The following is a 13592-nucleotide window of genomic DNA, read 5'->3' as shown; positions in this document are numbered from 1 at the left end:
ATGTACAGACAGTGTACAGCTGTTCCCAGGTATACAGCGAGTGTACAGTTGTCCCTGGTATACAGCCAATGAACAGCTGTTCCCTGGTGTACAGACAGTATACAGCTGACCCCTGGTATACAGACAGTGTACAGCTCTTCCCTGGTATACAGACAGTGTACAGCTGTCCCCTTGTATAGATACAGTATACAACTGTTCCCTAGTATATAGAAAGTGTACATCTGTTCCCTGGTATACAGACATTATACAGCTATCACCTTGTATACAGACAGTGTACATGTGCCCCCAGCATACAGAAAGTATACGGCTGTTCCCTGGTATACAGACAGTGTACAGCTGCCACCTTGTATACAAATAGTGCACAGATGTCCCCTGATGTACAGACAGTGTACACATGCTACCTGGTATACAGACAGTTTATAGCTGTCACCTTGTATACAGACAATGCTGACCCTCCGACAGTGCGGCGCTCCCTCAGTGCTGACCCTCCGACAGTGCGGCGCTCCCTCAGTACTGACCGTCCGACAGTGCGGCGCTCCCTCAGTGCTGACCCTCCGACAGTGCGGCGCTCCCTCAGTGCTGACCGTCCGACAGTGCGGCGCTCCCTCAGCACTGACCCTCCGACAGTGCGGCTCTCCCTCACTAGTTACCCTCCGACAGTGCGGCGCTCCCTCAGCACTGACCCTCCGACAGTGCGGCGCTCCCTCAGTACCGACCCTCCGACAGTGCGGCACTCCCTCAGCACTGACCCTCCGACAGTGCGGCGCTCCCTCAGTACTGACCCTCCAACAGTGCGGCTCTCCCTCACTAGTGACCCTCCGACAGTGCGGCGCTCCCTCAATACGGACCCTCCGACAGTGCGGCGCTCCCTCAGTGATGACCCTCCGACAGTGCGGCGCTCCCTCAGTACTGATCCTCCGACAGTGCGGGTGCTCCCTCTGCGCTGACACAGGGTGGTGTCAGTGTGGATTGAGGTTTTGGGAATGGTGGGGTAGGGGTCGAATCCAAAGCACAGATGAGAATGCTGCAAAGTGTGACAGACGGAGCGGAAACTGGGTAAAAAGTGAGTATTTCTGATTTAACAATATTGCGTAGAACACGAGAAAATTTGACTAAGACACACACAGAAGAAAAGTTCAGTCTCGTAGCAAATTAATTGCATCAACTTCCTGCAGTGCAGTGTTTAAATTACCATTCCTATCAAATAGCAAATAGCTGGATAAAGAGCAAGCAAACGCATTTCAAATGAGCCAGTTGAGACACCTAGGTGTACAATAGGAACACATGGGGGGGTGGAGAGGGCTGTCTCAAGAGGTGGGAAATGAGTATTTAAATTTTAGCTGAAGGGATAAGGAGAGGAGGTTAGAACGAAGAGCAACAGTCACACAGAGAGTGAGGGAGGGAGAGAGAGAGAGAGAGGGAGAGAGAGAGAGAGTCGGGTCACTTGTGTCACGCACTGGGAGAACTCTCTCCACACCAGGCTGTCCGAATATTTCCTCTCCCTGCCTCACTCCCTCTCCATGAGAAAACTGGGCGACTGGGAAAGACAGAGAGAGAGAGAGAGAGAGAGAGCAGCCGGAGAGGACCCTCACCATGCTCAGTGGGATTAAACTGGACGGAGTGGACTTTTCCGATTGGAGCGGTTACCACCAGGAGAGTGAGGTCTGTTAAATGGCTCTTTGCTCACTGCACTTTCGAAAGCGGGCGAACGTTTCAGGCTGTGCGCGTCGAGGGTGGAAGAGATTTGACGGTTTTAAACGGAGTTTCTCTTTCTTGGAAGGCAGCCTGTTTGAAAATTGCTGCTGGAGGTGGAGAGGGGTGGCCCGGGGGCTGGGGGTGGGGAAGGGGCTATCTCTTAACCTGCTCCGCCTGGTCAGGCAGACGTAGTCTGAGGGGGTTTCCGAGGGGTTGGAAGCCGGGACGACGCTCAGCGTCCCGAGTGTGGGAGCCGCTTATGTCGGTGCAGGAGGGCGCCATCAGGGAAAGGCCCCTGCGGAGTTTCCTTTCCCCACGGCCACACCTCAAAACGCTTCAATGGCGATGGGGCCCAGATATTACAATTCTCAGCCCGGCTATGGCCTCACCGCCCTCCCTCTCTCTGTAACCTCCTCCAGCCCCTACACCCCTCCCTATCTCTGTAACCTCCTCCAGCCCCTACACCCCTCCCTATCTCTGTAACCTCCTCCAGCCCCTACAACCCTCCCTCTCTCTGTAACCTCCTCCAGCCCCTACAACCCTCCCTATCTCTGTAACCTCCTCCAGCCCCTACAACCCTCCCTATCTCTGTAACCTCCTCCAGCTCCTACAACTCTCCCTATCTCTGTAACCTCCTCCAGCCCCTACAACCCTCCCTATCTCTGTAACCTCCTCCAGCCCCTACAACCCTCCCTCTCTCTGTAACCTCCTCCAGCCCCTACAACCCTCCCTATCTCTGTAACCTCCTCCAGCCCCTACAACTCTCCCTATCTCTGTAACCTCCTCCAGCCCCTACAACCCTCCCTATCTCTGTAACCTCCTCCAGCCCTACAACCCTCCCTATCTCTGTAACCTCCTCCAGCCCCCTACAACCCTCCCTATCTCTGTAACCTCCTCCAGCCCCTACAACCCTCCCTATCTCTGTAACCTCCTCCAGCCCCCTACAACCCTCCCTATCTCTGTAACCTCCTCCAGCCCCGACAACGCTCCCTATCTCTGTAACCTCCTCCAGCCCCTACACACCTCCCTATCTCTGTAACCTCCTCCAGCCCCAACAAGCCTCCCTATCTCTGTAACCTCCTCCAGCCCCTACACCCCTCCCTATCTCTGTAACCTCCTCCATCCCCCACAACCCTCCCTATCTCTGTAACCTCCTCCAGCCCCTACACCCCTCCCTATCTCTGTAACCTCCTCCTGCCCCTACACCCCTCCCTATCTCTGTAACCTCCTACAGCCCCTACACCCCTCCCTATCTCTGTAACCTCCTGCAGCCCCTACAACCCTCCCTATCTCTGTAACCTCCTCCAGCCCCTACACCCCTCCCTATCTCTGTAACCTCCTCCAGCCCCTACAACCCTCCCTATCTCTGTAACTTCCTCCAGCCCCTACAACCCTCCCTATCTCTGTAACCTCCTCCAGCCCCTACAACCTTCCCTACCTCTGTAACCTCCTCCAGTCCCTACAACCCTATCTCTGTAACCTCCTCCAGACCCTACAACCTTCCCTATCTCTGTAACCTCCTCCAGCCCTTACACCCCTCCCTATCTCTGTAACCTCCTCCAGACCCTACAACCCTCCCTATCTCTGTAACCTCCTCCAGCCCCTACACCCTTCCTTATCTCTGTAACCGCCTCCAGCCCCAACAGCCCTCCCTATCTCTGTAACCTCCTCCAGCCCCCTACAACCCTTCCCTATCTCTGTAACCTCCTCCAGCCCCTAAAACCCTCCCTATCTCTGTAACCTCCTCCAGCCCCTACAACCCTCCCTATCTCTGTAACCTCCTCCAGCACCTACAACTCTCCCTATCTCTGTAACCTCCTCCATCCCCTACAACCCTCCCAATTTCTGTAACTTCCTCCAGCACCTACAACCCTCCATATCTCTGTAGCCTCCTCCAGCACCTGCACCCCTCCCTATCTCTGTAACCTCCTCCAGCCCGTACAACCCTCCCTATCTCTGTAACCTCCTCCAGCCCCTACAACCCTCCTTATCTCTGTAACCTACTCCGGCCTCTACAACCCTTCCTTTCTCTGTAACCTGCTCCAGCCCTACAACCCTCCCGATCTCTGTATCCTCCTCCAGACCCTACAACCCTCCCTATCTCTGTAACCTCCTCCAGACCCTACAAGCCTATCTCTGTAACCTCCTCCAGCCCCGACAACCCTCCGATTTCCCTGCGCTCCTCTAATTCCGATTCCCATCGCTCCACCATTGACGGCCGTGCCTTCAGTTTCCTGGGGCCCTGAGCTCTGGAATTCCCTCCCTAAACCTCTCAACCCTCTCTCTCTCTCTCTGTCTCTCTCCACCTTTAAGATGCTCCTTAAAACCGAGCTCTTTGACCAAGCTTTAGGTCACCTGTCCCTAATATATGTCCCTGAGTTTAAGACTCTTTGTTATAACACTCTCTCTGTGACACTGTCCCTCAGTATAAGACTCTCAGTTATAACACTCTCTCTGTTACACTGACCCTCAGTATAAGACTCTCAGTTATAACACTCTCTCTGTTACACTGACCCTCAGTATAAGACTCTCAGTTATAACACTCTCTCTGTTACACTGTCCCTCAGTATAAGACTCTCAGTTATAACACTCTCTCTGTTACACTGACCCTCAGTATAAGACTCTCAGATATAACACTCTCTCTGTTACACTGACCCTCAGTATAAGACTCTCAGTTATAACACTCTCTCTGTTACACTGTCCCTCAGTATAAGACACAGTTATAACACTCTCTCTGTTACACTGGCCCTCAGTATAAGACACAGTTATAACACTCTCTCTGTTATACTGACCCTCAGTATAAGACTCTCAGTTATAACACTCTCTCTGTTACACTGTTCCTCAGTATAAGACACAGTTATAACACTCTCTCTGTTACACTGGCCCTCAGTATAAGACACAGTTATAACACTCTCTCTGTTATATTGACCCTCAGTATAAGACTCTCAGTTATAACACTCTCTCTCTCACTGACCCTCAGTATAAGACTCTCAGTTATAACACTCTCTCTGTTACACTGGCCCTCAGTATAAGACTCTCAGTTATAACACTCTCTCTGTTACACTGACCCTCAGTATAAGACTCTCAGTTATAACATTCTCTCTGTTACACGCCCTCAGTATAAGACTCTCAGTTACAACACTTTCTCCGTTACACGCCCTCAGTATAAGACTCTCAGTTATAACACTCTCTCTGTTACACTGACCCTCAGTATAAGACTCTCAGTTATAAAACTCTCTCTGTCACACTGACCCTCAGTATAAGACTCTCAGTTATAAAACTCTCTCTCGCTCACACTGGCCCTCAGTATAAGACTCTCAGGTATAACACTCTCTCTGTTACACTGACCCTCAGTATAAGACTCTTAGTTATAACATTCTCTCTGTTACACTGACCCTCAGTATAAGACTCTCAGTTATAACACTCTCTCTGTTACACTGACCCTCAGTATAAGACTCTTAGTTATAACACTCTCTCTATTACACTGTCCCTCAGTATAAGACTCTCAGTTATAACACTCTGTTACACTGACCCTCAGTATAAGACTCTCAGTTATAACACTCTCTCTGTTACACTGATCCTCAGTATAAGACTCTCAGTTGTAACGTTCTCCCTGTTACACTGACCCTCAGTATAAGACTCTCAGTTATAACATTCTCTCTGTTACACTGACCCTCAGTATAAGACTCTCAGTTGTAACTTTCTCCCTGTTACACTGACCCTCAGTATAAGATTCTCAGTTATAACACTCTCTCTGTTAGACTGACCCTGAGTATAAGACTCTCGGTTTTAACACTCTCTCAGTTCCACTGACCCTCAGCATAAGACTCTCAGTTATAACACTTTCTCCGTTACACGCCCTCAGTATAAGACTCTCAGTTATAACACTCTCTCTGCTAAAGCGACCCGCAGTATAAGACTCTCAGTTATAACACTCTGTCTGTTACACTGACCCTCAGTATAAGACTCTCAGTTATAACACTCTCTCTGTTACACTGACTCTCAGTATAAGACTCTCAGTTATAACATTCTCTCTGTTACACTGACCCTCAGTATAAGACTCCCAGTTATAACATTCTCTCTGTTACACTGACCCTCAGTATAAGACTCTCAGTTATAACACTCTCTCTGTTACACTGACCCTCAGTATAAGACTCTCAGTTATAAAACTCTCTCTGTTACACTGACCCTCAGTATAAGACTCTCAGTTATAACACTCTCTCTGTTACACTGACCCTCAGTATAAGACTCCCAGTTATAACATTCTGTCTCTCACACTGACCCTCAGTATAAGACACTCAGTTATAACACTCTCTCTGTTACACTGACCCTCAGTATAAGACACTCAGTTATAACATTCTCTCTGTTACACTGTCCCTCAGTATAAGACTCCCAGTTATAACAGTCTCTCTGTTACACTGACCCTCAGTATAAGACTCCCAGTTATAACATTCTGTCTCTCACACTGACCCTCAGTATAAGACACTCAGTTATAACACTCTCTCTGTTACACTGACCCTCAGTTTAAGACACTCAGTTATAACATTCTCTCTGTTACACTGTCCCTCAGTATAAGACTCTCAGTTATAACACTCTCTCTGTTACACTGACCCTCAGTATAAGACACTCAGTTATAACATTCTCTCTGTTACACTGTCCCTCAGTATAAGACTCTCAGTTATAACAGTCTCTCTGTTACACTGTCCCTCAGTATAAGACTCTCAGTTATAACACTCTCTCTGTTACACTGGCCCTCAGTATAAGACTCTCTGTTATAACATTCTCTCTGTTACACTGACCCTCAGTATAAGACTCTCTGTTATAACATTCTCTCCTTTACACTGACCCTTAGCATTAGATTCACCGTTATAACACTCTCTCTGTTACACTGACCCTCAGTATAAGACTCTCAGTTATAACATTCTCTCTGTTACACTGTCCCTCAGTATAAGACTCTTAGTTATAACACTCTCGCTGTTACACCACCCCTCAGTATAAGACTCTCAGTTATAACACTCACTCTCTCACACTGACCTTTAGCATTAGATTCACCGTTATAACAATCTCTCTGTTACACCACCCCTCAGTATAAGACTCTCAGTTTTAACACTCACTCTCTCACACTGACCTTTAGCATTAGATTCACCGTTATAACATTCTCTCTGTTACACTGACCCTCAGTATATGACTCTGTTATAACACTCTCTGTTTCACTGACCCTCAGTATAAGACTGTTATAACACTCTCTGTTACACTGACCCGCAGTATAAGATTCTCAGTTATAACACTCTCTCTGTTACACTAACCGTCAGTATAAGACTCTCAGTTATAACACTCTCGCTGTTACACCGACCCTCAGTATAAGACTCCCAGTTATAACACTCTCGCTGTTACACCAACCCTCAGTATAAGACTCTCAGTTTTAACACTCTCTCCGTTACATTGTCCCTCAGTCTAAGACTCTCAGTTATAACACTCTCTCTGTTACACTGTCCCTCAGTATAAGACTCTCAGTTATAACACTCTCTGTTACACTGCCCCTCAGTATAAGACTCTCAGTTGTAATCCTCTTGAATTTTAATAACGGAAACTACGATGGTATGAGGCGTGAGTTGGCTATGATGGATTGGGAAACGTTACTTACAGGGAAGATGGTGGATAGGCAATGGCAAACATTCAAAGAGTGCATGGGTGAACTGCAACAATTGTTTATTCCTGTCTGGCGCAAAAGTAAAACAGGAAAGGTGGCCAAACTATGGCTTACAAGGGAAATTAGAGACAGTATTAGATCCAAGGAAGAGGCATACAAATTGGCCAAAAAAAACAACAGACCCATGGATTGGGAGCAGTTTAGAATTCAGCAAAGGAGGACCAAGGGATTGATTAAGAAGGGGAAAATAAAGTATGACAGTAAGCTTGCAGGGAACATAAAAACTGACTGTAAAAGTTTCTATAGGTATGTGAAGAGAAAAAGATTGGTGCAGACAAATGTTTGGTCCCTTACAGTCAGAAACAGGGGAATTTATAATGGGGAACAAAGAAATGGCTGACCAACTAAATACATACTTTGGTTGTGTCTTCACAAAGGAGGACACAAATAACATACCAGAAATGTTGGGGAACACAGGGTTTAGTGAGAGGGAGGAACTGAAAGAAATCAGTATTAGTAGGGAAATGGTGTTGGGGAAATTGATGGGATTGAAGGCCGATAAATCCCCAAGGCCTGATAATCTACATCCCAGAGTACTTAAGGAAGTGGCCCTAGAAATAGTGGATGCATTGGTGGTCATCTTCCGAGATTCTATAGACTCTGGAAGAGTTCCTACAGATTGGAGGGTAGCTAATGTAACCCCACTATTTAAAAAGGGAATCTTTCGAGGATGTAACTAGTAGAGTTGATGAGGGGGAGCAAGTGGATGTGGTTTATTTGGACTTTCAGAAGGCTTTTGACAAAGTTCCGCATAAGAGATTAGCGTGTAAAATTAAAGTGCATGGGATTGGGGGTGGTGTATTGAGATGGATAGAAAACTGGTTGGCAGACAGGAAACAAAGAATGGAATAAACAGGTCTTTTTCTGAATGGCAGACAGTGACTAGTGGGGTACCGCAGGGATTGGTGCTGGGACCCCCAGTTATTCACAATATATATTAATAATTTAGATGAGGGAACTAAATGTAATATCTCCAGAGTTGCTGATGACAAAAAGCTGATTCGGAGGGTGAGCTGTGAGGAGGATGCAGAGATGCTTCAATGTGATTTGGACAAGCTGAGTGAGTGGGCAAATGCATGGCAGATGCAGTAAAACAGGAAGGCAGATTATTATCTGAATGGCTATAAATTGAGAGAGGGGAGTGTGCAACGAGACCTGGGTGTCCTTGTACACCAGTCGCTGAAGGTAAGCATGCAGGTGCAGCAGGTGGTAAAGAAGGCAAATGGTATGTTGGCCTTCTTAGTGAGACGATTCGAGTACAGGAGCAGGGATGTCTTGCTGCAATTATACAGGGCCTTGGTGACACCACATCTGGAATATTGTGTGCAGTTTTGGTCTCCTTATCTGAGGAAGGATGTTCGTGCTATAGAGGGAGTGCAGCGAAGGTTTACCAGACTGATTCCTGGGATGGCGGGACTGACAAATGAGGAAAGATTGAGTCGGTTAGGATTATATTCGCTGGAGTTCAGAAGAATGAGGGGGGGATCTCATAGAAACCTATAAAATTCTAACCGGACTAGACAGGGTAGATACAGGAAGGATGTTCCTGATGGTAGGGGAGACAGAACCAGGGGTCACAGTCTGAGGATACGGGGTAGACCATTTAGGACTGAGATGAGGAGAAATTTCTTCACCCAGAGAGTGGTGAGCCAGTGGAATTCGCTACCACAGAAAGTAGTTGAGGCCAAAACATTGTATGTTTTCAAGAAGGAGTTAGATATAGCTCTTGGGGCAAAAGGGATCAAAGGATATGGGGAGAAAGCAGGAGGAGAATATTGAGTTGGATGATCAGCCATGATCATAATGAATGGCAGAGCAGGCTTGAAGGGCTGAATGGCCTACTCCTGCTCCTAGTTTCTGTGTTTCTATAACACTCTCTCTGTTACACTGGCCCTCAGTATAAGACTCTCAGTTATAACACTCCCTCTGTTACACTGACACTAAGTACAAGACTCTCAGTTATAACACTCCCTCTGTTACACTGACACTAAGTACAAGACTCTCAGTTATAACACTCTCACTGTTACACTGTCCCCTCAGTACGAGACTCTCAGTTATAACACTCATTCTCTCACATTGTCCCTCAGTATAAGAGTCTCAGTTATAACACTCTCTCTGTTACACTGGCATTCAGTAGAAGACTCTCAGTTATAACACTCTCTCTCTCACACTGTCCCTCAGTATAAGACTCTCAGTTATAACACTCTCTCTGTTACACTGATCCTCAGTATAAGATTCACAGTTAAAATTACAATGGAGAAAATCAGCCTGGAAACCCTGTTCCTGATTGTTGTCCTCTTGAGTGCCTCTCCTTTCAATCAATCTCCCCCTTAACCTTCTCTGCTCCAAGGAGAGCAATCCCAACTTCTCTAGTCTCTCCACATGAACTGAGGTCCCTCATCCCTGGGAACATTCTAGTAAATCTCCTCCACACTCTCTCCTGGACCTTGACAGCCTTTCGAAAGTGCGTGGCCCAGGGTTGGACACGGTCCTCCCTCTGTGTCCCATAAAGGGTCTACTATAACTTCCTTGCTTTTGTAATGAGACCACTTGTAAGCCAGAAGGAGTGAATATCAATTCATTGAAAATCTGCAATCATATCGCCACTGGTGTGTTTACAGTTTCATTCTGATTGGTGAGGGGTCTGCCCAGGGATTTAGACCATCCCCATTTTTGGCATTTGTTCCCTCACGACACGGTCTCCTGTTCAAGGTTCATGAGCTCATTCTCCACACTGCCAACGTGCAAACAAGGGAGACCCTTCCCTTCGACACACTGCAGACCACCCACTCAGAGACCTCTGCCACTCCCATTGTTCTTTGAACTCTTTAGACTTTCTCACTGAACTTTGACAGAGGCTGAACTGTGAGTGACAGGTGAACCATCAGATCTAGCTCAAAGATCGGAAATCGGCTCATTCCAAGAGGCCAGGACTTTTCAACACAACGATCATTTTCAACACCCCACCCCCACCCCCCCCCCACCACTCTCTAATATTCCCCCTCTCTTCCTCTGCCGAAGGTGACGGTTTCTGAAGATTCCCCATCGCTCCGCCATTGGCGGCCGTGCCTTCAGCTGCCTGGGGCCCTACGCTCTGGAATTCCCTCCCTAAACCTCTCCGTCTCCCTCTCCCTCTTCTCCTTTCAGACGGCCCTTAAAACCGACCTCTTTGACCGAGCTTTCGGTCGCCCACCCCTGATTTCTCCTTACGTGGCTTGGGGTCAAATTCTGTTCCGAGTTAGGCCCCATGTGTGTTGGGACCATGTTAGAGGCCGTATATAGATGCAGGCCCTTGTTCTGAGCCAGTCTCGAGCTCTTTAAGGTGCTGAACAGGTTCGGTTAGATTGGCCCGCACAGTTCGATATTGCATTCTCTGGTTGAACATCAATTAAATGTTAATCTCTATCTGTGTCAGACTTACCAACCTGCAGGCATCATGAATCCAGGGAACCCCTACATCCTCAACACGAGATCCCCGGGAGCCGCAGCCATGCCGTACCTCAATCCGGGGATGAGCCACCACCCGCTGTCGGCGATGGGAGTCAGCCCGGGGGCCCTCAGCGGCAGCATGGGCTCGGACATGGCCGTGGTGGGGTCCCCGCCCTGCTCGGCAATGGGGCAGTTCGGAGGCCAGGGCGGCCTCATGAGCGACATCGCTCCGTACGGCGACAGGAACCCCGTCCTCGGCCCGAGCTACGGGCAGGGGCCATTCGAGCTGCCCGGGGACACCAAAGCCTACAGACGGAGCTACACGCACGCCAAGCCTCCCTACTCCTACATCTCGCTGATCACCATGGCCATCCAGCAGTCGGCGCACAAGATGCTGACGCTGAACGAGATCTACCAGTGGATCATGGACTTCTTCCCGTATTACCGGCAAAACCAGCAGCGCTGGCAGAATTCCATCCGCCACTCCCTCTCCTTCAACGACTGCTTCATCAAGATGCCCAGGGCCCCCGAGAAGCCGGGGAAAGGCTCCTACTGGGCCCTGCACCCGGACTCGGGCAACATGTTCGAGAACGGCTGCTACCTGAGGAGGCAGAAGCGCTTCAAGTGCGAGAAGAAGGGCCCGGCGGCCGCTCCGCCAAAGGACGGCGCGGGGCCTTGTCGCGGGAGCCCCGCAGTGAGCGACAAGTCCCCGGCCCCCGGCGCGGAGACCGACTCCTCCCTCGACTCGCCCAGCCTGGAGCTCCGCAGGGAGCAGGGGAGGCCCCTCTACCCGCAGCTGGCCGGGTCGTCCCCCCGGGGCAGCCCAGGGTGCGCGCTGGGGCAGGAGAGCCCGCCAGAGGCCAAGGCCGTCTCCCTCGCAGCCTCCCAGCCGTCGTTCCTCTCCCAGCTGGCTTCCGACATCTACCTCAAGCCGGACCCTCACTTCCCCGCCAGCCATCCCTTCTCCATCACCAACCTCATGGTGTCCGAGCATCAGCACAACAGGATGGACTTCAAAGCCCACGAGCAGATGATGTCTTACTCGGGCTATGGGCCTTCAGTGAGCAGCAATCTAACAATGAGCTCCGTGCTCCCCAAAACCGCCGGCGACCTGGCACCCATCCCCAACGACTCAGCCCATTACCAGTCGCTCTGCTCCCGGCCCATCCTGAGCTCCATCTAAAACCTGTGCCAGGCCACTTGACTTTACCCGACGTGTACATGCTTTGTAGGTAACCACCCTCTCGCCTGCCGATCGGCGATGCTGATTCGCGTCAACCTTTTGTTTCGCGGGTCAACTGGACATTGTGAGGGGAAAGGATTCTCGACGGGCGCAACGCATTCCTCGGGTGTGTTGTCAGCTTCAAGGCCGTCGCCACCCACTTACAGGAGCAGGAGGAGGCCGTATGTTCGTACATTCAGCTTCTGTTTCGCCATTCACAACAGCAGAAGATAGGAGCAGGCCATTCGGCCCCTCGAGCCTGCTCCGCCATTCTATACGATCGTGGCTGATCTGATTGTAGCCTTAACCCCACTTTCCTGTCTGTCCCCCCCCCATAACCCTCGACTCCCTCGTCGATCAAAAATCTGTCTAACTCGGCCTTGAATATATTCACTGACCCGGCCTCCGCTGCTCTCTGGGGGGGGAGAATTCCACAGACTGACCACCCTCTGAGAGAGGAAATTCATCCTCATCTCCGTCTTCAATAGGAGACCCCTTATTCTGAAACTCTACCCCCCCCCCCCACCTCGTTCTAGATTCCCCCACAAGGTGGGGGGGAAACATCCTCTCTCAGCCTCCACCCTGTCAAAACCCCCTCCTCAGGGTCTGATATGTTTCAATAAGATCACCTCTCATTCTTCTAAACTCCAATGGGTACAGGGCCCAACCTGCTCAACCTTTCCCCATCAGACAAACCCCCTTCATCCCAGGAATCAGCCCAGTGAACCTTCTCTGAACGGCCTCCAGTGCGAGTCTATCCCTCCTTAAATAAGGAGACCGAACTGTGCACAGTGCTCCAGGTGCAGTCTCACTGAGGCCCTGTACAGTTGTACCGAGACTTCCCCACTTTTCTACTCCATCCCCTTTTCAACAGAGGCCAGCATTCCATTTGCCTTCCCAATCACTTGCTGTACTCGTATGCTAACTTGTTTGTGATTCATGTACCGGGACATAATGAATAATAACTGATCTGTCTCGAACTCCATCCTGCTGCTTTAGCTTCCTGTCTTATTTATTTGTCCTTTCACGGGATGTGGGTGTCGCTGGACAAGTCCAGCAATTGTTGCCCATCCCTAACTGCCCTTTGAACTGAGTGTCTCGCTCGGCCATTTCAGAGGGCATTTTTAAGAGTCAACCATTTTTAAGAGTCAACCACACGTTGCTGTGGGGTCTGGAGTCACATGTAGGCCAGACCGGGTAAGGACGGCAGATTTCCCTCCCTAAAGGGGCATTAGTGAACCGGATGGGTTTTTACAACAATCGATGATAGTTTCATGGTCACCGTCACTGGGACTGGCCTCAGTAATGGTGACCATGAAAACTATCAACTGTCTTGCAAAAACCTTCCTGATCCCAGGTTCTAACATGGTTAATGGGGCTCCACATCAAGTGCTCTTTGTGGAAGAGGGTTCACGCGTCCACCACCCTCCGTGTGAGGAAGAGCTTCCCGAATTCTCTCCTGAATGACTCGGTTCTGATTTTTAAGGTTTTGTCCCTTTGTTCTAGGACACACGCCACTGCACCCCCCCTCTCTCC

General features: G+C 49.6%; 1 protein-coding gene across 1 annotated transcript; it reads left to right on the top strand.

The window, feature by feature from the left end:
• The first annotated feature begins 1383 nt into the window (after positions 1-1383).
• LOC144676537 (hepatocyte nuclear factor 3-beta-like) lies at positions 1384-13034 on the top strand. Its single transcript, XM_078536933.1, has 2 exons — positions 1384-1662; positions 10821-13034. The coding sequence occupies exons 1-2, from the start codon at positions 1594-1596 to the stop codon at positions 12015-12017; spliced, it is 1266 nt and encodes a 421-aa protein (XP_078393059.1). The 5' UTR covers positions 1384-1593; the 3' UTR covers positions 12018-13034.
• The last annotated feature ends 558 nt before the right edge of the window (positions 13035-13592 follow it).

This window comes from Cetorhinus maximus, unplaced genomic scaffold (assembly GCF_964194155.1).
Source record: "Cetorhinus maximus unplaced genomic scaffold, sCetMax3.hap1.1 HAP1_SCAFFOLD_1679, whole genome shotgun sequence".
Taxonomy (NCBI): domain Eukaryota; kingdom Metazoa; phylum Chordata; class Chondrichthyes; order Lamniformes; family Cetorhinidae; genus Cetorhinus; species Cetorhinus maximus.
This window is presented reverse-complemented; position numbering and strand designations above follow the sequence as displayed.